The sequence below is a fragment of the Lactuca virosa genome, chromosome 2, assembly GCF_052849685.1.
Source record: "Lactuca virosa cultivar CGN04683 chromosome 2, Lactuca_virosa_CGN04683_v6, whole genome shotgun sequence".
Taxonomy (NCBI): domain Eukaryota; kingdom Viridiplantae; phylum Streptophyta; class Magnoliopsida; order Asterales; family Asteraceae; genus Lactuca; species Lactuca virosa.
In genome coordinates this window covers 185,202,679-185,226,703 of record NC_136427.1, presented here as the reverse complement: position 1 = coordinate 185,226,703, position 24,025 = coordinate 185,202,679, and the positions used below count along the sequence as shown (strand labels likewise).

General features: G+C 35.9%; 1 protein-coding gene across 1 annotated transcript; it reads left to right on the top strand.

Moving 5' to 3' along the window:
• The first annotated feature begins 1,865 nt into the window (after positions 1-1,865).
• On the top strand, positions 1,866-5,814 carry EMB2813 (DNA primase, large subunit family). Its single transcript, XM_079078873.1, has 19 exons — positions 1,866-2,130; positions 2,656-2,717; positions 2,806-2,909; positions 2,999-3,080; positions 3,171-3,230; positions 3,325-3,382; positions 3,488-3,507; positions 3,615-3,698; positions 3,802-3,866; positions 3,989-4,037; positions 4,122-4,169; positions 4,275-4,364; positions 4,453-4,512; positions 4,598-4,657; positions 4,740-4,814; positions 4,934-5,019; positions 5,116-5,209; positions 5,300-5,407; positions 5,579-5,814. Exons 1-19 carry the CDS (start codon positions 1,992-1,994, stop codon positions 5,594-5,596), a joined length of 1,362 nt encoding a protein of 453 aa, XP_078934999.1. The 5' UTR covers positions 1,866-1,991; the 3' UTR covers positions 5,597-5,814.
• Positions 5,815-24,025: the final 18,211 nt, after the last annotated feature.

Genomic DNA, 24,025 nt, shown 5'->3' with positions numbered 1-24,025 from the left:
GAAAAATCTATATTTTGTCATGCATACTGCGAAATCTAACATCTATACTACAAAATTTGGCATCTGCACTGCGAAATTCGACACCCATACTAAAAAATCTAACATCCGCATAGTGAATTTAAGAGTAAAACTAATGGTTTTTTTTTATAAGATGTATTAGGGGTGTAGGGGTGTAACTGAGTCGAACTAGCTCGTGAGATATTCAGAACCGACTCGGAAAATACTCGAAATCAACTCAGTTCAAGTCGAATCGAGCGCTCGGGCTATTCGAGTACATTATCAAGTCGAGCTTGAGTCTTGAAATACTCGGCTCATGAGTTTAATTGAAACTTACCTATATTTATACTTTTACCTTATATATATATATATATATATATATATATATATATATATATATATATATATATATATATATATATCTCAAAAGTTTATGTTTTTTTTTTTTTTTTGTAATATTGAAATATGTTTTTCTACAATATTCATAATGTGTTTACAAAGAGTTAAATGTTGAGATGATAAAAATTATTAATTAATTGTTGAAATAATAAATGATAGGTTGGAAAGAACTATCACAGTTAAGTATTTTGTAAATTTTCGCATCTTAGTGGAAGGCTAACTATATAATGATTTCTAGCAATTGTCATGTCTAAAATCCACCATTTATCCGTGCATATAATTTGATGAATCAAACATGGGAGTTTCTTAATGCAAAAACAATCAAAAATTGAATCAACTAAATAAAATTATGATGTTAGAATATATAAATTAATAAAAATACAATAATACTTTGCTATTTATTATATTTAAGCAACTCAATATTACTAAGACTGAACATCGGTTTCTAAAATCACACGTAAACACACTATAGATGTCAAGAATAAAAAAATATATAAAATAAATTAAGTAGAATTACTTATCTTATAAATTATCTACTACATCGCCTTCTTCTTCTTCGAGTGAATATTCGGTGGCTAGAACCTAAAATCGTACAATTCAAATCGTCGAGTTCTCTCTCATGATCGATATAAATACTTGTCTCTCATACTATATATTCTCATTCCTCTCTCCGCCATACTCGTAATCATGCCTTCCTCTCCTCTTTCACACTTTTAATTGCGTACATGATCTTGAGATGAACCAAGATAACCTCGAATATCAATTTCGCTAAGTTTATTGTGATTATTTTTTGCTTAAATCAGATTGATTGGTGATGCTCGAAATCCAGTGGAAACACCGTTTGTTGATGCTCGAAATCCGGTGTAAGTTTTTATTCTCTTTTTGTTTAATGTCAATTGGTTGGTTTCTTGACATTGTTTAAAAACAATAAAAGAGACCACATCGTTCTGAGACCAAATAAAGACCGGTCCGAGACTGATTAACTGGTCTCTAGATAAAACGAAAGCCAAAGTTTATACACTTATCATTTTTTTTTTATTAATCATATATTACCAAACATTTTTTTATTTCATTTATTAACTTCTAGTATATCATTTTATGTACTTCTTAATATAAACGGAAAAATTCGAAACCAAAAAACCAAAAATAAACTGGATCCGAACCGAAAACGGGAAAATTCGAAACCAAAAAACCAAAAATAAACTGGATCTGAACCAAAAAAAATGCATGCAAAAACCGCAAAAAAGACCGTTTTGAAACCGCTCAAGATTGATCTATAAAAAAACCGAATCACTACAAGACCGATCCAAAAAAACGAGACTGTTTTAAATTTGATCCGAAACCAATAGCATCATGTATTGTTGATTACCTTATATGGTTGTGGGCTTCTGGGCTTTGACTAGTTGGCCCATTTATAGCTAACAATACATATATCCATATACGGAGTGATTACCGTATTTAGCCTAATTTGACTGCTCTGGAAAATTGGTGGGAACTGAGGATTTATTTCCCGCCATTTCTCTTCTTACTTTGCCAATTGATATCGTGTTGTTCTCTGGTGGAAGATTCAGACGAAGAATCAATCGGTAATTGTAATGGAAGTCGTCAGATCTCAGAAGAAACCTTCATCAGCATCAGCAGATGGTGTTTCTACCATCCCTCTTTATCGCTCAGCTCCCACTCTCGAAGTTAGGCTCGAAGATTTCGAGCGATTCGCTGTCGATCGGCTCCTAGGTCCGGTATCTATCTCTTTACCGTATATTTTCCCTCTTTGTCTGATAAATATGAATTATATCCGTCATTCGTCATTCGCATATGCAAATTTAAATTGCTAAGATTGGGAATTGTAGTATATTCACTCCCTAGAGGTTGTTTGTTTGTTTTTTTTTTCTCAGGTTCTAACCTATGTTGATTATGTAAACACAAGTTAATTTATTACAGTACTTACTAATAACGAATATCCATGAAATAGTTATCATATATGATAAATGGCTCAATATAAAGGTTCTGTTGAGGTATTTGTAATGATGTTTAAGTATAAAATGTTATTGACTTTATAATATCTAACATATCATATAAAGTACTCTATATATAAGTTAGTTTTTGAAGGAATGCATATTACTAGTTGTTGATTTAGGATTATATATCTAAACACGAGATGGATAACTAAATCAATAAGTTTTGGGTTCTTGGAATTTGATTGAAGCTTACATACAATTTCCTGTAAACTGAGTATTGTTTCATTTGTTACTTATGCAGTTCTGAGAGGGATTTCTGATGGATTGGCTAGAGGAAAGAAACCTGATGAAATGGAAAAATTGGTCAGTGGAGTTTGTTAATTGTTATGTTACTTTTTGTTGAAATAGTGTGGTGTTTCATGTTTGTTTATTCTTCTTTTGGAGCATGTAGGTAAGTGATCTATGGAAGGCCAATATGAGACATCCAAATACATCAGAAATTATTGATAAAGACATCATATCCCATTTTGTTTTGCGCCTTGTGTATTGTCGAACGTAACCTTTTCATCTTTTACCCTTTGTGTCTTTTTCATGTATGAGTTAATTATATCAACAATTAATCCCTCTTTCTTGTGACACTCTAGAGAGGAACTAAGGAAATGGTTTCTTTCAATGGAAAGCACTCTCTTTCGCTACAGATTTCGCCTTGAAACTTCTGATGTACACGTATGATTTCTGTTTTGATTCATATGAATACTAAAGTTTTATACATGTTCTTGTTATCTTTGCTAATGGTTTTTTGATTTTGAATCACAGAGGGCGTTGATGACAGAGCTTGGAATCCCTTACAAATCTGTCACAAATGCAGAATTTGAGGTATTTGTAGGTTTTCATTTCATTACTCTTGTTCATTAAACAAATATGCTTCCAAAATAAGGACTTTTGTGAACCTTTTTTTGATTCTTTTCAGGGTTTGAAGGAAAAATTGAGCCAAGTTGCACGCTCAATTGGGCAACAACTACCCACTTGTATGTCATAAATGCATTCACCTCAATGATTTGAGTCCTTGTTTTTGTTTTTCAGTTCAAGTGCTCTAACATAGTTTATTTTCTTTGGTGTTTTATATACTACAGCTGATACAGTATATTACAAGGTACATCACCTAGTTGAACCTCAATACACACTCTATACATATTTATATATTTCATTAATGATCTTTTCTTTATAAAGATTTGACCTTTTTTATTTGAATGATATTAGGTTCCATGGGAAGAAGTTTCTGAACTTGTGGGAAGTCGCAGAGTCTTCATTAAGAAAGGATATGCATATGTTGCTTTAAACCAGGTGAATAAATATTAAATCATCAATTTCATTTAATAATAATGTAGCATAACATTAACAAATAACAAATAACAAATAATTATCCAATTCATGTTTCTAATCTCAGGTTGTCTCATTTGTGATTCCACACTTTCGTAGTCATCTTTCAAAAGCCCTTGTCCTCACAAACAGGTTATTAACTTATTTCTCAACTTGTTTGAAAATTTTCAATTTTTTAACAATGATTTCATTTCCATAATTATTGTATCTGTTAAGTATTTTACTGAATGTTTTGAGCATCTTCTACTTTCAAGAAAATGGACATCCATGATTAGAGAACAGGAAAAGGACAGATTAACACCTGTGAGTTTCTAAATCTGATTATGTTTTATTTTAATCTTTCTCTCAAGTTCCATGTCTAATTTTGTTTAATTTTACATTACTTAGATTGTTGAAGCTCTATCTACCAGTTACCTTGGTCCTGATTATACCCAGGTATGTTATATTGTTATGATGTTTAATTTCAAATAATTACAATTGTTATATTATATTATATATTAATAATATATGATTTTATCATGCTACTATGAATCTTAATAGGACAAAGAATTTGGTGAAATATCTCTGAAAGACATTGATCAAGTAGCCAGAAGCTCATTTCCTTTGTGTATGCGTCATCTTTTTGACTCAGTAAGTAAATTAAATGATTATATATTTTTATTTCTCACGATTAATTTTTTTATTGATATTTTGTAACCCTTTCACAAAATATAATTAGTTAAGAGATGATCATCACTTGAAACATGGAGGGAGGATGCAATTAGGGTTGTTTCTTAAGGTAATTAAACTCATCATTTGCATTTAAGTTATATACTTTAATTTTTTTTTTTACTGTAATTGTAATCTCGGAAAATATATTTTAGGGAGTTGGGTTGAAGTTGGATGATGCACTTGCATTTTGGAAAGCAGAGTTCTCCCAAAAGGTTAATAATTTTACTTTGTGTTTGTGTGTGTTTTTATGTGTATCTACTGTGTGTAAATTGTAATTAGGGTTTATATATGTAGGTTGGAGCTGAGAGATTTGACAAAGAATATGCATATGGAATACGTCACAATTTTGGTAAAGAAGGAAAGAGAACGGTATATAAATAATAAATAAAGCTTCAATTTTTTTGATACCATTTTACTTTATTATTATTATTTTTTAAAAATCTTTTATGGGTTTTGACATATATAAGTTAATCTTTTTTAAATTTCAGGATTATACACCTTTTTCTTGTCAGAAAATCATCCTATCAACTCCAGGTGTTGGAGATCATCATGGTTGCCCTTATCGTCATTTTAGGTTAACAAATTTAACTTAAAAATTAATTATTACTATTTTTCTCATTTCCCAAATTTAATAATATTCAAGAAAAGTTTTATCAAATTTTGTTTACAGCGAAGAAAATCTAAGAGCTGCTCTTGGGAAAATGGGAGTAAGCAGCAGAGAATTGGAGCAAGTGGTGGATAAAGCAAAAGGGAGACATTATCAGGTTTGTATATAAAAAAATAAACTCAGTTATTTAATTATTAGATTCTGAGGTGTTTATTAATTGTAATTTATAATATGTTTTGGATTGTAGTTAGCATGCACTTTAACCTTTGAAGCTATTCATGGAGCTTCTTGTGACACTGGAATAAATCATCCAAATCAGTACTTTAAAGCCAGCCAAAACATCCTTAAAGAAAAGGTAAATTTGTTGCTTTATGGAAGTTTTTATAAACTTAAACTAAAAAGGATGAATTTGAAATATTTAGAACATTAGGGGGGTTTATGGTATTAATACTTATTTTCTAAAACTATTTAAGCATAATGTTAAATTTTGTTATTGCGTTGGCCTAACTTATTTACACTCTTCCAGAAACAGTCGACAACATGAGCATGAGCATGACGTATGCAAGTTAGATAAATATATAAAACGTGTTTAAGTATAATGTATTGTTTAATGTAATGTGTTAATTTAATTATATTTAGTATTATCGGTGCTCTTGTCTCCTATTTTTGTTTTTGTTTTTTTTTTTTTTTTGTGTGTATTTTATGGATACGTTAATTTAGTGGTACAATGGGTTAATGCAGAGCATATAATGAGTGGCTCCATTGCATTTGCATCATAGATTGCATATTTGTATGCTTTTGGGACATCTTGTTCTTATCGTTTTTGTTTTTAGTGTTAAATCTAATAGACATAAATAAATGATGACATAAGTTTTAAAGTTGGATGTTGAAATTATTGCATAGAATAATGTTTAAATTGTGTATATGATTTATATGCCAAAAATCAAGTAGTCTTTTTTGGTTAAAAAAGCCAAAACCAATCTTGAATGCTATAATAATTTATTATGAATATTGCTGTTAAAATTATTTGTAAAGTTCGTAACCATATAACTGCATATATTTTGTATTATTCCAGAAAGAAATAAGACATCAAGTCCCTTTCCGGTTTCAATAATTTTGTCTATAAAAATAGATAATTGTGATATGGGACTTGTGACTTGCAGAACAATTTTATAAGTCCGTATTAATTTTAAAAGGATAAACCCGTATTTAGAATCCTATAAATGATATATGGAATGCAAGTGATCTTGTTAAATAAAATAATACTATACTACCTTTTCTTTTTCGTTCATGGAATAAATGAGTATATTGTTGATGAACGCGATAACCGAGTTGCCAAGAAAAGACTTACAAACTCGGTTCATATCGGTATGGCGTATTTTCAATGTCACTATCTTTCACTTGAACTTGGTGGTAGCCGGATCAAAGATTCGATTTTAGAGAGCCCTTATCAAGTAATTCTTGAAGCTGAGACATTAATTAATGCATCTCCGTAGGAGCAAGACCGTATGGAGCACAAGTAAAGGTATGAGATCAATGTGGAACTCGATCTGTCTTTCGGAAGGCAAGCCAGGATAGACTTTTGGAAAATCTCGTACGACTTTTATTTCTTCTAACCTTTTCTTTTCCTTCTTCCTGTCAAGGACGTAAGCGATAAACGACTCACTTCCTTTCTTTACGCATTTTCGACTTTAATCGTAGTAGTTATACTTTGCATTCGACGATTCTTTTCTCCGTACACAAACTTTTTCTCCGTTGTTTATCTTTGTCGAGACGATCTTACTTTCACATAATATCTTGCCATGATTATTCCAAGCCAATCCATCCCAAAAATGACATCAAAGCCTTCAATTCCCATTGGTAACAAATCAAATTTAAATTTTCTCCCGTCGATTTCCACAAGACAATTTCGGTAAACATGGCGTGCATAAATATGTTCGCTGGTAGCCATTTCTATGATGTAAGTTTCATCTAGGGGTACTAATGGTGTAGAAATTTTCTTTAGAATCCATGAGATATAAAAGAGTAATTTGCACCTGAATTAATTAATAAAGTCGCAGATAAGGAATTTATGAGTAAAGTACGTGAAACCACATCGTGGGCCTCCGTGGCTTATTTGTTCATCAGTTGAACTACGCGTCCTTTCACATTAGTCGGTTGCGCTTTCTTACTTATTGTTGATGCCAAGTTTTCAATTCCTTTCTTCAGACATTCATGTGGTAGTGTCCTTTTCGTGTCACAAATAACATTCAACATCAACTATATCCCTCACCCTACAGTCTACGACTTTATTCTCGGTTTAGCCGCAATTGAAACAATTTCCCGGGTTTGCCTTGTACTATCATATTTTACATTCGCCTGGATGATTCTTTCCACACTTTTTACATTCTGGAATGTCACCAAATTTTTAACCGCCACTCGAAAAGGGCCTTCTTACTAGAACCTATATAACCACTTTGTTGTCTTTTATCCCCGATCACGTGTCTTTCTTTTGCTTTTTTTTTAATCATTTCTTCGATGTTTTGAGTTATAATTATTGCCTCATCAAGTGTGCTTACATTCTTAACTTCAACCGAATAGTCTGCTAATAATCCCTTGGCATAGTGGCTAATCCTTCCCTTCCGAGTTGGTGCGTATCTTCCAAAAATAGAAGCATATTTGTGAAATTTTCCGTGTACTCGTCAATAGTCATACTTCCCTTGCTGAGATCAAAGAACTCATCAACTAAGTTTTTAATATCTCGAGCAACAAATAACTTTGCCTTTAGCCTACTAACAAACTCCTCCCATTTCATCCTAAAAATCAACTCGTCCCCTAGAATTTGACACACCGTCTCTCACCAAGTAAGAGCTTGATCTTTTAGCATTTAAGAATTATATATGACCTTCTGCTCACCACTACAACTACTAACTCCAAGAACTCGAACAATTTCGACAATCCAACAAATAGTGACCTTTGGGTCACGACTCTCTTCATATTCCTTAGTATTACAGGCCATGTCAGATTTAAAGGAACATCCCTTCATTACAATAATGGGCGGAGGACTCTTATATACGGATTCCAAAGATTGAGCAGTGCCTCTGGCAGTTTGAGAGCTTGAAGGGATAACCGAAGGTGTTTGGGAAGAAGTTCCCAAATGTTCATCAATCAATCTTTTCATATCTTGCTCGTTTTTCTCTTTCTAACCGTGAAGAAGCTTTCAGATTGCTTCCAACATGACCCGTTGAGGATTCAGATTCATTTATGTACTTCCCCCATCCTTGGGCTAAGACGATCCACCACTTTGCGTCAGGTTGGATCATTTCCCGTCATGTTGAGACACTTGCCCACTTCTCGTACGCATCATTCTATAATTTATACTAGTTTAGTAAATATGTATTGTATCTATCATTCAAAAGCATATAAGTAAAGCTTGTAGCATGATAGTTCTAACAGTTACACACAACATATAAATCCTACTGATGTTACTATAAGTGATCCTACAATACTAGATTTATTTTTTATCCCTCACAGTTTAAGCCTAGGCATGGACAATCCAAACTTAATTCTCTTAAACTTTGGCCTTGATACCAATTGTAACACCCTTGTTTTTTTACATATTGAGATACTATGGTTTTAAAATATTTTTAAGTTTTAGATCATAATCATTAAAACATGTTTTCACAAAAACCAAGACAATATACTTTTGTTTCAAAAGTGACATCCATAGGGTGTACAACTAGTAGCAAAACAATCCATAATAAGGCAACAATTATGTAACACCCTGTTTATTAAATTAATTAATTAATTAATTAATGAATGTATAGTAGCCCTAAAATCAATAATTATATAACAAGGTGTTGGTTTTGGGAAGCCAAATGTCATAAGTTGGATTATTCGGGGATTAAAGTATAAATTCGAGATTTATTTTGTAAAGATTTTAGAAGGCGGGGGGGGGGGGGGGGGGGGGGGGGGGGATATTTGGTAAGTATTAGACCTAATTTGTAAAGGATTTCAGGAGGCAGGGTTAAAAAGGTAAAATATGGACTCACTTTGAAAGAAAAGGGAAGGGAGGGACTAAAGATGGTATTATGGAAAGTAGTTAAGGGGACCGGGTATATAAACCCGTCACCCATTCGGTAACCCTAACCCTAAACAAATGTGCGGCCGTCACCCTCCATCCTTATGCCTCCCACCACCGGCCGCCACCCCACCCGCTTGCTTCTCCGACCGACCAAGCCACCGAAGAACCAAGATAACTGACGAACCACTACTTCCGGCGAAACCATCCATCTGTGCTGTTTCACAGCCGACGGCCGCCACTGCTTCGCCATCCAAACGCCTTAACCGCCACCATAAGCGTCGTTGTTGCGTTGTTGTGCCGCAGCTGCCCGGTTCTGTTGAAGACAAAGTGGTCCCCGACTTCCTGTGGATAGCTTACTCGGAGGTTCCGTTTGTGGTCGTGTATGTTGTTGTTCCACTTGAGTTGCTGCCAAACACCGCAGTCCGCCGTCAACCACCGCCTGCCGCCATTTCTTCTAGTTTCTGTCGTCGCTGCCGTATCTTGACACCACCAGCCACCGTGGGAGGTGGCTGTGAGTTTGTATGGGTGTGTGATTCTGCTTCTAACGTGTGTTGGGTGTGTTTTGTGTGGTTGGAACACCAAGGAAGTCACCGCCACCACATGCCACCGCCGACCACCACTAGGGTGGTTGTGTGTGTGTGTGTTTGTATTAGTGTGTGTGAGTTATTTGGGGTTTTGGGTTGTAAAATGTAACTAGAAAGAAGAATAATGAAAAGAAACTCAAAACACCACCGTAGGGTGGTTGCTGTCGCCTCCTGCCGCCACCAGCCGCCGTGTTGGGTGGCGGTGTGCTTAGTCTGTGTTTGGATTGCTTTTGGAGTGCTTGGACATGATTGAACAAGAACCATAACCACCACCGTGAGGTGGTGGCCGCCGCCGTTGTGACAACCATCAAATTTCGGTCAAGTCAAAGTCAAACAAAGTCAACTAGTCAAACCGGTCAACTCCATTAACCCTTGTATGATAGGGTTTACGTTATGTAATCACTGTATAATTCGCTATTTTAATGAGAAAACATCATTTGGAAAGTTCATGTGTTTGATTTTCCTTAGCCTTAACAGTGCTAAACAATGAACCAAAGCGATAAAACACTATTGCACAATCATCGGGATTGTGTAGGACACTAAATCATGGCTTAACGGGGTCTATGGACCTTGCGTTGCGAAGCCGGAAACTCAAAAAGATCACAAACGAAACCTCTCGCAATCTCATTCAAACCCTACTCAAGATTACTTGACGCTAATAGGATCGAAACTCATACACTACGATATAAATTGACGTTAATAGCAACATAGTATAGTACAACGTTATAACTATAATCAAATTAAATTATGATACCATATTAAAATCAAATCAAAGTATAATGCTCTAATTAAATTTAAAAGAATCAGACTTGAATGCTATAATTAAACTTCAAATCAAAGTAGATTGTTATAATCAAATAATAACTCATCTTTTATAAAACTCCATTTTTATAAACTTTACATTAAATTTTATAAAACTCTATTTTTATAAACTTTACATTAAATTTTATAAAACTCTTATATTAATTATGTAAAAGATGCTTGTGTTAGTGGGAAATTATGAAGACCACCAAAAGCAAAAAGATTATTCCCATGGTCTCCCACTCACACCTCCCATCCACTTTCCTTTCCTTTTTCTCCCAACACATTATTCTCTTCACCACTTAAACCTTCTCTATTCTTTCTCTCACTCTCAATCTCGAAATTTCCTCCAAGAATACTCATATTCCATCCAAGAACAATCTATTATACTCAAATCTTCATCCCTCTTGAAGCATTCATCAATGTATGTTGTTAAAAGTTTCATATTCATACAAGAAACAAATTAAATCCACCAAACTATCTAAAACTCATTTTATGCATAAACCTGATTTTTCTCAGAATCCCATCAATAAAATAAGAAGTTCTGGAAATTTTCAGAAAATAACTTATTTTTATTGAATTACTATAATTATTGCAATAAAGTAGGGCAATAATTCACATAAAATACTTTTTGCATTCAATAAATTCTGAGAAAATTCTGGGATGACCAATATACTGATTAAACATAATTTATGAAGTTTCATGCATTTATATTACTGTTTACTATTATTTATGATTTTATTGATTAATTAATAATGAAATATATAAAAAATACTTCCCATAGTCACAAATATCTGAAACTTATACACTGGGCTCTATATCATGTTATAAAACAATGGTTAATTTTACAGAATTTTTGGGAATCATTTACTATTTTTCCCGAATTTTGTTGTTGTTTAATCATTAAAGTATTAATAAATACTAAAACAGTTCAGAAAAATATAAAAATTTTACAGTAATTAATATTGTATGAAATAATGATTTCCTAATAATTTCATAATTTTTGAATTCTGTTTACTATTTAAAACCATTTTCCTAAGTATTTAAGCATGTAAAAATGCATTTTAATGATTATTTCATATAAATAATTGTTAAAATCTGTAAATAATTATAATTGGGCAAATTATTATTTTAATAAGAAATTATTAAAATCTGGCCTAAATTGAAAATATAAATTAATTATGCAAAGTAATTAATTCAATTTAAAATTCATTTAACAAATGAATACCTTAATATTATAATCAAAATGAATTATTGTTAATTCATCTAATATAAGAATATGTGTCTAATTATTTGTATTAATACTCCATTCTCGTTTAGCAGTTCCTAAACCAAAACTATTAATTATATTAGGTTCTACGTCATTTTGACCCGAATCGTCTATCGTACGACACACGCATTTCGTTTTGGGACTAATGTGAGTAATCTACCCCATACTTTATAATTTTCAATACTTTTGGGGTGTATCATGTGGTTCTAATATATTCCAACTTCATTTTATTGTGTTATCACAATTGAGACATTGTTGGGACATTTATACGTGAGTCATTAATTGTATAACTATTGTTTGTTTACGCTACATGTACTTGTAGTGCATTACCATTTTTAGTCTAATCTCCATGACTATGCCCGTATTCTTGAGGTACGTTATGGACAATAATAGCGCTATTGGGTTGACCACCCCGCCTTGGGACGCTAAGGTGATTGATCGCACGTGGTTGAGTGTGTATGATGATTAGATGCTCCATCCTATATATATTTATATATATATACATATGTATATATAGGGTGAGGACTTATTGTTTTTGTTATCATTTGTTAATCAATTTTTGATTTATAAACCGTTATCTCAAATACAATTGTTTGCCGACTTCAAAAGAAAACAAATTTCCAATTATAAAGGTTTCAAATTCACAATTTTCTCTACTAAAATTAGATTACTCACCAACTCTCGTAGTTGACCTGTTTTTACCCATGATGCAGATTTGAAGAATGAAGTTGATGAAAAAATAGGTTGTGCCTTAGAAATCCACAAGACTATTTAAATTTGATGTAATTAATGTTGTTCATATTTGGATTTGTATTTGTATGCTGTGGATCTTGTTTGCATACTTAGTACTTAATTGAATCTAATCATATTATAACATAGTTGTCATGAGACTTTGAACAAAATATCATGCCTCGATCGATTCCGACAAGGATCGGGGTGTGACAGATTGGTATCAGAGCCCTTGACTATAGGGAATTAGGTTAATTGCCTTGACCTAGTCTATAGCCTGTAGGGTCCTCTCGTATGCTAGTTTATAAAATGCACACACAACTGCATGCAATTCACACTTAGAAAATCCTAGGAATACCTTTGTGTGTTAATTGCTCCCTTAAGTGCATACGTATTACTCCTGACACTTATATGTGTGCATACACTGGTGAATATTCTCCTCTTTCTCTAAAAATCACACACATATTCAAGTGGTTTAAAAAAATGTATATACATATATATATTCCTTAGAGCTCATAGGAAATTCAAAGTCATCCACTCTAGTCGGGTAGGATCATAGTAATTGACGCGTAGTAACTGGAAGGGGGAGGTGCCGGTAGCCCGAAAGTCCTGACTAGGTAAGCATTCGTATATATCCCAATCAACCGAGGGACCAGTTTGCTTATCTGGGGACCAAAGGCGAGAGTTCCCAAACCTATAGGCCAAAGCGCGTCATTCACATTACTTTTGAGCCATCAAAATACCCGACCTTATCAAACGTATCCGAAATGATACACTCCAAAATGGCCAACTCATTGGACTATTAAGTTCCCTAATGGGCCTAGAAGTGGGAAAGAAATGTGAAAACTTAGTTTTGTGGGGGCCCACGCAAGTGCTACATGTTTCACATTTAGTAACCATGGAAAGCCCAAAAGGTGCCCAACACTCCTAACAATGGCCCAACAAGTGTTTTACAATTATTTTACCCAACAATGTCTAAAAAAAAACTTTATTTCCATAATCAATTTACAAATAACTCACAAGTCCATATGCGTGTTTCTCATAGTTGGCATGTTCCTTGTTTGGTTGTGGACTTAGGGTAGACTCATTAGGATCAACAGTCTAATAAAATTTTAATTACACATAACTGGGGGCATGTCGAGTGAATCTTAGGAGTGGATCAGACATGGAACAAATCACAAGATTATAATCAAGTTATTCCTACTAAATTCATAAGTCTATTTATATAGACCTCTGGTATAGAGTCGTCAGCGTAGTCGTGTCGGCAATCTAGAATATAGCTAAATACATAATACAAACTATAATACCGAAATTATACAAAATTTTCTGCATTAAAAATCAATAGACAAACACAATGAAACTAAAAAGGGTATCAATCTATCGAGAGAAAAACACATACAATGTAGATTAAAATCCACTAATTATAACAAAATGGCTAAAAGAAAAGGTAAGGACTAAGGATTTTTAAGTCCTCTCTTCTTATAAATAGCTTTGAAGCAAGCTTGCCTAAGCTTCTTTGTTCTTTCTGTTAATTCCATACCTGGCAATTTCTCCATCATCTTCTTGTGCCCTGCTAACGTCTCTACTTCCTCCTTTAATCCCAACTCCTAGTTTTTTTTAGGTAGATGCAATATATTTTTCGTGTGAGTTCATAAAATTTACAATGAGTTAAGTTTATGTAAATATAAATCAGAAATCATAGTAAAACAATTGATTCGATGTGGCATATGCCTAGGGCCTATGTTTATTTTATAAAGAAACTAATAATTAAAATTTTAGAAAATACCAAAACAACTTTGGTTACCAAGTGCATGCATACATGCATGAGTAATGTATAGAAGGTTATTATCGTAGTTTACCTTGGCATTTTGAATGAGGGATTGAAGACTCTTAAGTTTTCTATGAGGCCATCTGTTTATGTTTAGCTCTCTGCATGACCCTTGTATTTATAGGGGTCCGAAGTCCTGATTCGATGGCTGAGAAGGAGCCACGCGTCGCAGATCCGAAGGTCGCAGGAGGATGGCTTGCACGAGGTCTGCGCGTGCGAAGGCTTGCTGTCCTCTCCTGATTGGACCGAGGTCTACTGGTCCGAAGTAGGGTTCCGTGGCTTCTTGCGAGGGCTTCGGACATGTGAAGGAGGACACGCGTCGGACATGCATTGGACCGCTCAGCAGCTCGGATGACTCAGCCTCGTTTCGGACAAGTGGCACATGCGAGGTGAGGACACGTGGCTCGCATGAATCACCAATTTCGGACACGTGGCACGATCTAAGCGAGGGTGACGTGGCAAATCGTGACTATGCGAATTTTCTCGGTTTTTGTGCAAAAACTTCTAAAATCCATAACCTTCGCATATAGGCTCCGTTTTGACGTTCTTTATATACACGCGTAGGTAAAATTACGCTCTACAACTTTTGTTTAGACTTCGTCGGCTAATTTTGACTTTAATTTTTATATTATTATTTTTAACAGACCCGGACAAGAAATCCGTTAAAAATTCATAACTTCTTCATCTGACGTCCGTTTTCGTCAGACTTTTTACCGTTGTGCTACTAATCATTAGACCTTCGATTATCGTTTAGGTCGTGTCGGCTAAAAATCACTCGATCTAAAATTCGAGTTTTTAGCTGTCTACTGCTAAGCTGAAACTTCGAAAAATCATAACTTCCTCATACGAAGTCAGATTTGGGCGTTCTTTTTATACCTACTCTCGGTTTAACGAACACTACAAGTTTCGTTTAGATCACTAAGGCTAAAAAGTAATTTATCAAAAACTCACTTTTTACGACATTCGGCCCCGTGCCGGTTTTGTCGCGAAACTTCGACAGGTCATAACTTCTTCGTTATAACTCGGATTTCGACATTCTTTATATATCCGTAATCCTTGTCACGCCCACTACAAGTTTCTTAATAGATCTCGGCTTTATCTAAAATTTAATTTTTGACGCTCATTTTTATTCTTAATTAATTAAACCCTAATAATTAAGCATAAAACACATAATTCACATAATATTCACATAATTCCTTTTCATTTCTTCTAAATGAGTTACAAAGGTTAACCTAGACCATTATGTCAATATTAATGCCTAGCCTAGAAACACGGGCGTTACAACTCTCTCCCCTTAGAATGATTCCGTCTCCGGAATCACACATCAGCAAACAAATACGGGTAGCGACTCCTCATGTCACTCTCCGTTTCCCAGGTGAGATTGGGCCCATTCGTATGTTTCCAACGCACAAGCACTAAATCGACCATTTTTATATCACAACTTCCTAGTCTTACGGTCAACGATTGCCTCAGGTTCTTTAATCAACCTCTTGTTTTCATCCAACCTTAATTTAGAAATGGGAATTATGTCGGGCATATCTCCCGTAAATTTTCTTAAATAACACACACGAAAGGTGTTATGAATACCCTCTAGTTCTTCCGGTAATTCTAGCTTGTAAGCTTGATTCCCGATTCTCAGAAGAACTTTAAATGGTCCAATAAACCTTGGACTCAACTTTCCCCTTCTACCAAATTTTATAAGTCCCTTTCACGACGAGACTTTAAGTAAAACCGAATCTCCAACTTCAAATGATATCGGTTGTCTTTTTTTGTTAGCATAACTCTTTTGAGCAGCTAACCTCCTTTCCCTAATCACTTTCAACTTTTCAGTAGTCTGATGGACTATTTCAAGTCCCATAAACTGTTTTTCCCCAGCTTCCAGCCAACATGATGACGTTCGACACTTTTCTCCATACAAAGCATGATAAGGTGCCATCTTGATGCTTGAGTGGAAACTATTACTATAGGAAAATTCTACTAGAGGTAAGTGTTTACCCCAGTTACCTTGGAATTCCAGGGTACATGCTCTCAGCATATCCTCCAATGTTTGAATTGTTCGTTCGCTCTTACCATCGGTTTGTGGATGGTAAGCTGTATTCAAACACACTTGGTACCCAATTCCTCTTATAGACTCCTCCAAAACCTTGAGGTCAAACGGATGTCACGATCGGATACAATCGTTAACGAAACACCGTGAAGCCTCACACTTTCCTTCACATAAGAATTCGCAAGTTTATCCATAGACCATTTCTCGTTGGCTGCTATGAAATGCGCACTCTTAGTGAAGCGATCAACGACCACCCAAATCATGTCGTGACCGTTCCTTGTTCTGGGCAGTTTAGTCACAAAATCCATAGTGATACCTTCCCATTTACCCATGGGTACAGGTAAAGGATCTAAACTCCCATATGGTTTCTGATGTTGTGCCTTAACCCTAGCACATGTTACACACTCGGCTACATACTTTAGCAACATCGAGCTTCATCGTCGGCTACCAGTAATAGGGTTTTAGATCCCTATACATTTTCATACTGTCGGGATGAATCGAGTACATGGTCTTGTGAGCTTCTTCCATCAGAAGACCTCTTACTCCTCCCATCCTAGGTACCCAAATCCTACCTTTGAATACCTTTAGTCTTTGACCGTTTGTATCAAACACCAACGTTTTATCCCAAACGTTCCTCCTTTCAGTCATTTTTCTCTAAAGCTTCCCCTTGAGCTTTCTTTATACTTTCCACAATTGTAGACACAACTTCAATTCTCAACGCTCTTGGCCTCTTCCTTTCAAGACTCACCTTCCGACTGAGAGCATTAGCAACAACACTTGCTTTACTTGGGTGCTAAAGTATCTCACAGTCGTAGTCCTTGAGTAACTCTAGCCAGCGCCGTTGCCTGATGTTCAATTTCTTCTGATTAAAGAGATATTGAAGACTCTTATAATCAGCGAAAAATTTGCATTTAGTACCATAAAGATAGTGCCTCCCTATCTTTAAGGCGAATACTACCACTGCCAACTCTAGATCATGAATGCGGTAGTTCTTTTCATGCTCCTTCAATTGCCTCAATGCATACACTATCACTTCATCCCTTTGGGTCAGAATACAACCTAACCCAACTTCTTTAACAACGAACGCGATACTTCTATTGATCGCTTTGATCATCCTTTACTTCGATTTGACTTAAGTCAAATACTACATCAAACTTGGTTCTCTGAACCACGTAACAAACTCATCGTAGTCGGACTCAATTTGATATGACCACTAGGGTCGGAATAACAATCATCTTCTTAGTCATTACCGAAACGATGGTAACGACAGACTAGAATAAGACGGAATCAATTACGAGTTCCTTGGTAACCTTGTGACTTTCCTTGATCCAAGTGTGAGTCTTGTGCTTCCAGTAGTATAGATCTCTACTACTATTCACACCTACTCATACTCGTCCCAAGTACTGTCTCGCAGTCCCCAAGTCCTAAAATCACAAAACAATTTAACACATAAGAATGTGTCCAATTAATCATAGAATTTTCCTAGACTCTACTGGGACTTCTTCCATGCGTATCTTCAGTCATCAATTCTACTTCAACTTGGTTGGTGATGGAAATTCCAGACGATGGAACAACTTCAAGAAATTCACCATCCATTCATCATCCTGCCAATCGGAGGTGTACTTCAGACGTACCGTACCCCTCTAAACGTTCCGTTATTTTATTAGACATATTCTACAGGCAAGATACCACTCTTATGATATCTTTTGATATGTATCATTCACTATCATAAGCTTTTCATTTCCTCCATCTACTCAATTCTCTACGAGTCTTCACCATAACGTTTTGTACACCCAAGCAGACGTTCGGTGTACCGGGCGAGAATTTAAGATAGGAAAGCTTTATTTACGATAAACGTATAAATCTCCTTATCACTTTGAAACGTTTACATGTTAGTTCTAATCTCGTAATCATACGCTTAGAATCCTACACACATAAGGTTTCCAGATCCAGTCGGCAACAGACCATAGATCCGAACAAATAATAGCATATAAGGCATCCTTATAGCTATAACATAAAGTATTTAACACATAAAACATTTTAGGCATCTTTCCTAAAATAAACTTGTGCTCGTGTCTAAAATATAGCAGACACTCATCTCACAATCATCACCTAGCATTCTAAGTTTAAGTCTAGAAATCCTACAATTTCTTAGTTCGCTTAAACTAATGCTCTGATACCAACTGTGACATCCCCAATTTCACGGCCAGAAAAGACCAATTTAATTTATGCTTTTAAAATAATTTCAGAGTAATCATTTGATTAAAAGTGTTGCGGAATTTGTTCCCAGATAAACATGATAACTATGTTATCAAATCATTTCCGAAGAAATGTATTTTATTCACTTAAACCATTAGGATGTCATTGTCAATACAAAAACATAAGCATAAACAAAACTTACATTCATTTACACCAGTGATCTACTTCTCTTTTAATCTCTCAGTGTAAAGCAACTTCGTATCGATACCTGTGATACAAATAAACTGAGTGGGTCAGGCTTGGGAGCCTGGTGAGCATATAGGGTTTTCAACCCACAATAAATAATAAACTTATTAAGCTCTCAATCAACAATAAATTTATTAATTCCATCAACCAAAATAACCCTAATTACCCATTCCCATTATCCTCACTTTACGTCCCTAAAACAACTATCATAAGGGACCTAGCCTAAGGATTATCACTAGGGGCGACAACATTGCTTTGGGAGTTCCTCAGCAAGTTATGTCAAATAAAACAAACATCGGGGTAACAACATTGCTTTCCCTCAACAAGTTATGTCAAACAAGACATCCTAACATAAAACAACCAACAAGGTGACAACATTGCTTTCCTTCAGCAATTTATGTCAAATAGGCACGAAGTCACATCGTCGCCATGTGCTAGTCCATAGCTCTTATTTATCGACGGTATTTCCCACGGGAGTTCCCCCCCCCCCCCGCAATACATGTCAATGGGTTTTCCATATACTAAGTCCATAGCTCTTATTTATCGACGATATTTCCCACGGGAGTTCCCCCCCGCAATACATGTCAATGGGTTTTCCATACAGCTGATGAACATACTTAAGGGGTTTTCCCCAGCCTTACTTGCCCTAAAGGCACTCATGAGGGGAATAGAGTACAGCCAATGAACACTTAAGTCCATTAACACTTACAGGTTACGAGCCTGCTAGTGTTTCACAGACCGTCAAAACAATCCATGGTTGTCATACATACTCTGCCGAATGACGGGGGTCTTAGAGTACAGCGAATGAACACTCAAGTCCATTAACACCTACAGGTTGCGAGTCTGCTAGTGTTCCACAGACCGTCTAGAATAGTCCATGGTTGTCATCCCTACTCTGCTGAATGACGGGGGTCAACGTTGGGTAAGGGCTTTTCTCATATTGCACCACTCACGCCAACATCTGGGTAAAAGCTTTTCCCATATTTCACCACTCACTCTCAACTCATGATCTATATCACTAAATCATGAAGCTCGTCCGATCACTTCATAAAAGAACAAAGACTCCAAAGCTCTTCCAAATAAAAGTATAGGAAAAATACTTATAAAGTACTCCCGTACGCTCCCGTACCCCGACACGTAATAGTGTCAAAAAGAAGAACTAACAGATGAACACATAGTTCAAAAACACCTAATGAACATATAGTTCAAGAACACTTTATGAACATATAGTTCAAACATACGTACCGATTACAAGTCTACTAACGTTCCACTGGACTATCTAAAATAATCTGTGGCCGTTGTCTATACTCTGCTAGATGACTAGATCATCTTAAACATCGATACCTCTCATCACTTTTATTTCATCACACATCATCTAATTCATCTACCCATGTTTTACCCAACATATTTGTAGATAAAAATATATATACAGTTTAAAACTTATATAAAACATCTATTTAATAGTCACCTTAATTAAACAATCAATATAATTACACATAGCACGTATTTTAAAGAAAATACTTCATATATATGTGTAAGGTGAAAGTAACTACACACTCACATGATTAAACGATAACCGGGCAGCACTTCGTTGCCTAGAACGATCGTTTCTAATAAAACCGGGAGTTTTATTGAGAAACCGGGCTCTGCAAGGGTCGGGCTTCGAAACCGAAAAAATAAATTTCCCGGGCTTCTCGGGCACTTCGTGGCGTATTCCGGGGCTTATAATCGATACCGGGGCTTTGGGGGATGTTAAGATGAAGAAAATATGAAGAAAGGCGCTAAATATGGCAAAATCTCAAAAGTAACCGGGAGGGTTCGCATGACCCTTGTATTTATAGGGGTCCGAAGTCCTGATCCGACGGCTGAGAAGGAGCCACGCGTCGCAGATCCGAAGCTCGCAGGGGGATGGCTTGCACGAGGTCTGCACGTGCGAAGGCTTGCTGTCCTCTCCTGATTGGACCGAGGTCTACTGGTCCGAAGTAGGGTTCCGTGGCTTCTTGCGAGGGCTTCGGACATGTGAAGGAGGACACGCGTCGGACATGCATTGGACCGCTCAGCAGCTCGGATGACTGAGCCTCGTTTCGGACATGTGGCACATGCGAGGCGAGGACACGTGGCTCGCATGACTCACCAATTTCGGACACGTGGCACGATCTAAGCGAGGGTGACGTGGCAAATCGTGACTATGCGAATTTTCTCGGTTTTTGTGCAAAAACTTCTAAAATCCATAACTTTCGCATACGGGCTCCGTTTTTGACGTTCTTTATATGCACGCGTAGGTAAAATTACGCTCTACAACTTTCGTTTAGACTTCGTTGGCTAATTTTGATTTTAATTTTTATATTATTATTTTTAACAGACCGGGATAGGAAATTCGTTAAAAATTCATAACCTCTTCATCCGACGTCCGTTTTCGTCAGACTTTTTACCGTTGTGCTACTAATCATGAGACCTTCGATTCTCGTTTAGGTCGTGTCGGCTAAAAATCACTCGATCTAAAATTCGAGTTTTTAGCTGTCTACTGCTAAGCTGAAACTTCGAAAAATCATAACTTCCTCATACGAAGTCAGATTTGGGCGTTCTTTTTATACCTACTCTCGGTTTAACGAACACTATAAGTTTCGTTTAGATCACTAAGGCTAAAAAGTAGTTTATCAAAAACTCACTTTTTACGACATTCGGCCCCGTGCCGGTTTTGTCGCGAAACTTCGACAGGTCATAACTTCTTCGTTATAACTCGGATTTCGGCATTCTTTATATATCCGTAATCCTTGTCACGCCCACTACAAGTTTCTTAATAGATATTAGCTTTATCTAAAATTTAATTTTTGACGCTCATTTTTATTCTTAATTAATTAAACCCTAATAATTAAGCATAAAACACATAATTCACATAATATTCACATAATTCCTTTTCATTTCTTCTAAATGAGTTACAAAGGTTAACCTAGACCATTATTTCATTATTAATGCCTAGCCTAGAAACACGGGCGTTACAGTTAAGTAGGAAAACTTAACCCTAATCATCATTTTATGTGAAAACCCTAATATCACTTGGGCCTTGAGTTAGGCCTTTATATTGGTCTTTGGTGACTTGGATGTCGAATGGCCATCCAAGAATAACCATATGGACTAGAATATTTAGATGAGCTTTAGGGTAAGGCCCATATGTGAGGTTCGGGCCCAATTTGGAAAATTAGGCAATAGATGGGCCATAATTGGGCCTTTATGATTATGAGATATTAGGCCATTAGACATGCCAAATGTTTGGACTAGACTAAGTAGTTGGGGCTTAGAATAAGACCATGTAAAGGTTTGGGCCTAATTTGGAAAATTGGTCATATGTTGGGCTTTGACTCATAGTTGACTTTTGGGCCTTTGGATTGGGCCTTGGGCTTGAGTAAGCTAAGTTAGGGGTAAAGTAGTATTTACCCCAAGTATGTACTTATGGTTATTTTTTGGAACCCAATTATTAATTGGTGTTATTTTGATGTTGACAGATCGAGAATCTTTCATCCAGCAGCTAGAATCTTCGTCTGCGGGACTTCAGCAGTGTGAGGTGAGTTACCTTCCAGTAGAAGTGGGTCTACGTCCACAATGCCGGCCCACTAGTAGGAGTTGTTTGATAGATGATTGTCTTTGTGATAATTATCTAGGTTTGCTACTACCTGATATGTTTTATATGCTAGCGTGATATGGTGTTATGTGATAGTGATAGTAGGGGGAATAGTCCCCGGTTACCGGTCGATAGGGCCGAAAGGGTAGTTTAGTACACAACTATGCTAGACAGATTATGATATATGTGATATGATATTATGTGGTAGTAGTAGGGGTGAAATAGTCCCCGGTTACCGGTCGACAGGACCGAAGGGGTAGGTCGGGCACCCAGATATGCCTGACAGGGGTAGGTTGGGCACCCCGGTATGCCTAACAAGGGTAGGTTAAGCACCTCGGTATGCTCAGCAGGGTAGGTCGGGCACCCAGATATGTCTGACATGGGGTAGGTCGGGCACCCCGGTATGCCTGACAATATGTGATTTGTATGGTATGTGGTATGATGGAGGAACTCACTAAGCTTCGTGTTTACGGTTTACAGTTTTGGTTTCAGGTACTTCGTTTTCAAAGGAAAGGAGCCGGCGATCGCAGCGCATCATACTATGATTTTCCGCACATGAGATATTTTTGATTACACTCTGATATTATTTTATGATAACTTGTTTTGATGATTGACACTTTGGTTTTGACATGGAACGTTATTATGGATGTTTTCTTACCCTGTTGGTTTTATAATAACTTAATTAAAATGAAATTTTTGGTCTTGAATTTTGGGATGTTACAAATTACATATACAAAAATGACAACTCATCCATTCACATCAAGGCTTGTTGCTAATCTTCCCACTTGCTAAATCTTGCACCTGATCCTAGGGTACATGACATTAAATAAAACTTACATCAGACAATGTGTTGTCTGGTGAGTTATACAATTTAAAACACAAAATATTATCAAATTATAACACTATTAAACCTTATGGGCCCTTCCCGTATCACATATTCATACTCATATGTCATTCTTCGGTTATGTACCGATCAACACTTTAGGGATCATCATATATCAACCTTACCATAATAAGAAGAACAAATCAACCAATTCAGGTGTCCCTAAACATTTACCTCACAAAGGGATACTTAATCTTGGTAGAGTCATCCCTTATCCATTTTGGGATATCACCAATGCTCGGACAATAATCCTCAGTTTATAATCACTACTAGGCAGATCAACATGCATAACATAAATAATTTATGGTGTGTGTTGAATACACTAGTTTTAATCCTACTAACTTAAACACAAAGACAAACACACGAAAGGCAGTGTACCTATCGATTAGCAGTTTAGTTCAGGTAAGTAGGGTATCGAACACAGGGAACGGTAAACAATTAAAATAAATGCTAATATTATCTAAATAAAACAAGTAATAGAAAGGGGGTTTTCTCTAGTTTTGCAAGACTAGAAACTTAAACAATTAACTAAAACTTAAACTAAGAAACTAAGAGCTAAGCAAATAAAAATCAACTAAATTCAATAATTAAGGAGACTTCTGTTTAGGTTTGAATCATTTATTCCTACGGTTGATTTTATGACAAGTGCAATGGATTAATTGGCATTGGCTACCGATTAGTGTGATTAGGTTCACGTTCGCTAT

What these genes read in the sequence shown, in the direction of transcription:
- EMB2813 (XM_079078873.1), top strand. Translation starts at nt 1,992, where the DNA reads ATGGAAGTCGTCAGATCTCAGAAGAAACCTTCATCAGCATCAGCAGAT. An exon ending in TTGAAACTTCTGATGTACAC is followed by an intron (nt 3,081 to 3,170) that starts GTATGATTTCTG and finishes TTTGAATCACAG; the next exon opens with AGGGCGTTGATGACAGAGCT. An exon ending in GTAAAGAAGGAAAGAGAACG is followed by an intron (nt 4,815 to 4,933) that starts GTATATAAATAA and finishes TTTAAATTTCAG; the next exon opens with GATTATACACCTTTTTCTTG.